Here is a 3,366-nt window from a genome sequence, read left to right on the forward strand (position 1 = left end):
TCATTGCATTCTGTTTTTATTTTACACAATGTCCCAACTTATTCAGAATATATTATATACTGGGTTGATAAATAAGTAAAACAAACAGGAATGACCAGCACTCCAAAAATATCAAAAGGTTTTAATAAGGACAAGAATAGGATGTGTTACAAGTAGTCAGCTTAAAACAACATGTCTAATTCCCTCCACAGTCACACGCCCAGAGAGAGCTGTACCTAGACAGGTTTCAGCTACATGTAGCCGAAACACATCCTATTTTTTCCCTTATTAAAATATTTTGATATTTTCAGAGTGCTGATTATTATTGTTTTTTGTAATTTTTCAGAACCAGGCACCAGACTCTTTACCCTTTTTTTCACATTGGGGTTGTACGCACTACTTTCCTCCTCTCGTGGTAAATAAGTAGAGCGTTACAGTGTTAGCTGACTTTGTGAGAGCTGAATGCAGAGTGAAAGCACACCTGAGGTCGTGTGGACTGGGTCAGTGTGTTCAACAGTTGTTCCACAACCCTGTCGTGCCAAAAAAGTGCCAAACCTGGATGATACTGCACAATGGAGGGGATCACCCAGCTGTACAGAGCGTACAGCAGGGCTGCCCCACCGGTGAGGCTGTAAAAAAGAGTCAGCCACATTCTGCAAATGAAACAGAGCAAACAAAACATCAGTAAATTATACTAGATATATGCACGTGTGTGCATATCATACATTTTTACAAATCGTTGTTTAATGGAAAGAGGTAGATGTAAACAGACACAAAGCACACWTGAGCTAAAGCAGATCAAACAGCTCTCCTGTCTGCCCTCATCTCGTCTCTTTGTGTGGAGCTAATGAGATGGGTGTTTACTATGCAGAGTAAAGTACTGAAGCTGCTTCTGTTTTCCAGCTGCTGCTGCTGTCATGTCCAAACCGTACACCCACTCAATACAATGATATTATTGTAAAAAAAGACTTTTGACAACAGCTGCAGCTGAGCCACGCTCAGGAGCAACATATAGGAGAGCTGCAGCACTGATAAAAGAAAACAAAAAAAAAAACTGAAGGAGAAAAGCACAGCCTGAATCTTAACTAGGAGCTCGTTCTGTGGGAACGTCAGGCACAGCATGCCTGGAAAAAAGACTACCTGGCACAGATAAAGCAGCTGTGTAAGAGCCGGGGTAGTTGAGGTAATTCCTTTTGATTTGGAGTTAGAGTTGCGTGGCAACTGGCTGTGGGGTTAAGAGCTGCGTTTCCAAAGGCAGGGAACTGAAATTTCAACCTTTACACTGGCTCCTGCTGAACAAAGAAAACTGAAATGCAGAAGTATTGGCATGTCAGATGCAAAAATACACATAATCTGCTCCCAAGCAAATTCTAACTTAAATTTTAAAAAAATTAAAAAGCTACAAAATCAAGACTGTCAGAACTCTGTGTACTATACTCAGTGCCATTGCACAAGCTAACAAAAAAAATGTCATCTTTGTTTTCCAGCAGTGCAGATTTCCAAACTGAGTGCAGCTCAGTTCCTCTGCAGCAAAATCAGAACCAAGTCTTCTGAAGAACTGAACAAGTCGTGCATTCTTAATGAGAACCTGAAGAGAAAGCAGGACTTACACATGGACGCAGGCGGTCTTCCCTCTCCTCTCCTCACCTCCTGTCACTACCAGAAAACCTGAGTTTTCTGAAAGCCAGGCATGTGCCTTGCGCTCGTTTCCACGAAACTAACTCCTCCCTCTCCTTCCTTCCATCCCCCACTAATCTGAGCTGTGCAGAATGTGAGCGCCAGAGGAATGTGCAGCAGTTTAACACGCTCCACACAGTCACACACACCCACAGAGAGCTGGGCCTGCTCAGTTTGTTCAGGACACTTCTTCACGTTAGGCTTGATGTCTAAAAAGAGGTTTGGAAAATAGGAAATATCCTATTTTCATTTAGATGTTTTCCTCATTAACTACTGAACCAGTAGCAGTTTGTTCCTCATGTATAAGCAAGCAGTTCCCCTGTAGTAAGTGGGAGTACAACTGTTTCTCAGAAAAGTGTGCCTCCCTCACAGAGGAATCCCCGATTGACGTGTTGCACAAGACACGAAGTATTCAAACGTCCYTTTATTAAACCTCAGACTTTTTTATGTGTGTCAGGAATCTCTTCCCCTTGGTCATTGCTCTGCCTGAATGTGACAGCTACTCAAATGCTGCAAGACTTCCAAGTAAAAACTTGAAGGAAAAAGTCCATCGTCAAACTGAAAGCAGTTCTTTATGATGCCAGCACCAACTTATATCCACAACGTGGCCACATCCCGTGTAACAGAACGTGTCTCTGGGAAGCACAGAGTCTGCGTGTCTTCAGGAGGTAATCCAGGGATGTTTTAAACACTGAGCGGCTGTGGCTCTTTTCTGCGGCTGCAGCTCCAACATGGTCAGAAGAAAGGAACTGAAGTGGACGGCTTCCTCTTGGGGCCACTCGTACTTGTCCTGCAGGATCTCCAGCAAGCTCCAAGGTTTCAGTTTGGAGATGTGTCGCAGCTGTCCTGAGGAGAAGAAAGAGGGTGCTAGTCGTACACACCACACTGCCTCTTTAGTGCTGACAGATGTTAATATCCTGAAATACCCATTACATTCAATCTCTCTGTTATTTGTTCTGTATTTTATTTTGTGAGGTATCTGTTCACAGAGTTTCAAGGTAAACAGTCTGCGTTTAGTCTGCTTAGAGAAGCTGTCTGTTGTGAAGGATTTTATTATAAAGCTGCCACTACAACACGTTGCACAAAGCTAAATATGAGAAGTTTACTGAYGTCACAAGTACATAACAGTGACAACAGTGGCCCTTTAGTGGTATCAACAAAAAAATTGTGGCCCTTTCCATCAWTTAAGTTGCCCATCCCTGRACTAAATGATGAAATMAAGTTCAAATAATGAATCTWTGAATGTTACAAGTCTTGTAAAAATGAATACTAAACAAATTAAAGATCAAGCATTTCCTAAAAGAACATAAATTTCCTGGTACCTTAGTTCAGCTTATGTTGAATAATGCTGAAGTTGCAACTYTTTTGGTCAAATCTCAACAATAAAACTGAATAGTCTTATGTAAGCCCTAACCAGATCAGTTAGTGCTGAGAGCAGGCTTTTGGCTTCAGTTTTGCAGTACACCCTTTCATACTTGCGAAGCCCCATTTCCATTTAACAATGTCTTCAGGGCTCCATGCCAACCTTCGAGTTTGTGAAGATTTAACAAGATTTAACAGCTTTCGCTCTCATGCACACCAGAAAGGCCTACGAACCAATCATGATTAGGGTCAGACGTTGGGTCTTGGCTAGCCTGGCCCTTGCCTTCCTACGCAGCTGCGCTCAATTCTAGTTTCCCTTCACTGCTCCGTCTGGGACTTCTCTCATTG

General features: G+C 42.5%; 2 protein-coding genes across 2 annotated transcripts in view; both read right to left on the bottom strand.

The window, feature by feature from the left end:
- The window catches only part of comtb (catechol-O-methyltransferase b), a 9,321-nt gene extending 7,522 nt beyond the window's left edge, over positions 1-1,799 (bottom strand). Inside the window, exons 1-3 of the mRNA XM_014022701.1 lie at positions 1,590-1,799; positions 1,120-1,285; positions 461-632 (exon numbers count right to left, since the gene is read on the bottom strand). Coding sequence (XP_013878155.1) covers positions 461-631 — 171 coding nt within the window. The 5' untranslated portion in view covers position 632; positions 1,120-1,285; positions 1,590-1,799. The remainder of the gene's footprint in view (positions 1-460; positions 633-1,119; positions 1,286-1,589) is intronic.
- A 266-nt stretch (positions 1,800-2,065) lies between these two features.
- The window catches only part of LOC106527718 (SRSF protein kinase 3-like), a gene marked incomplete at its 5' end in the record, with an annotated part of 14,181 nt that continues 12,880 nt past the window's right edge, over positions 2,066-3,366 (bottom strand). The window contains 1 exon segment of the mRNA XM_014022700.1: positions 2,066-2,502. Within this exon segment, the coding sequence (XP_013878154.1) occupies positions 2,318-2,502 (185 nt within the window).

The sequence above is a fragment of the Austrofundulus limnaeus genome, unplaced genomic scaffold (genome assembly GCF_001266775.1).
Source record: "Austrofundulus limnaeus strain Quisiro unplaced genomic scaffold, Austrofundulus_limnaeus-1.0 Scaffold339, whole genome shotgun sequence".
Lineage (NCBI taxonomy): Eukaryota > Metazoa > Chordata > Actinopteri > Cyprinodontiformes > Rivulidae > Austrofundulus > Austrofundulus limnaeus.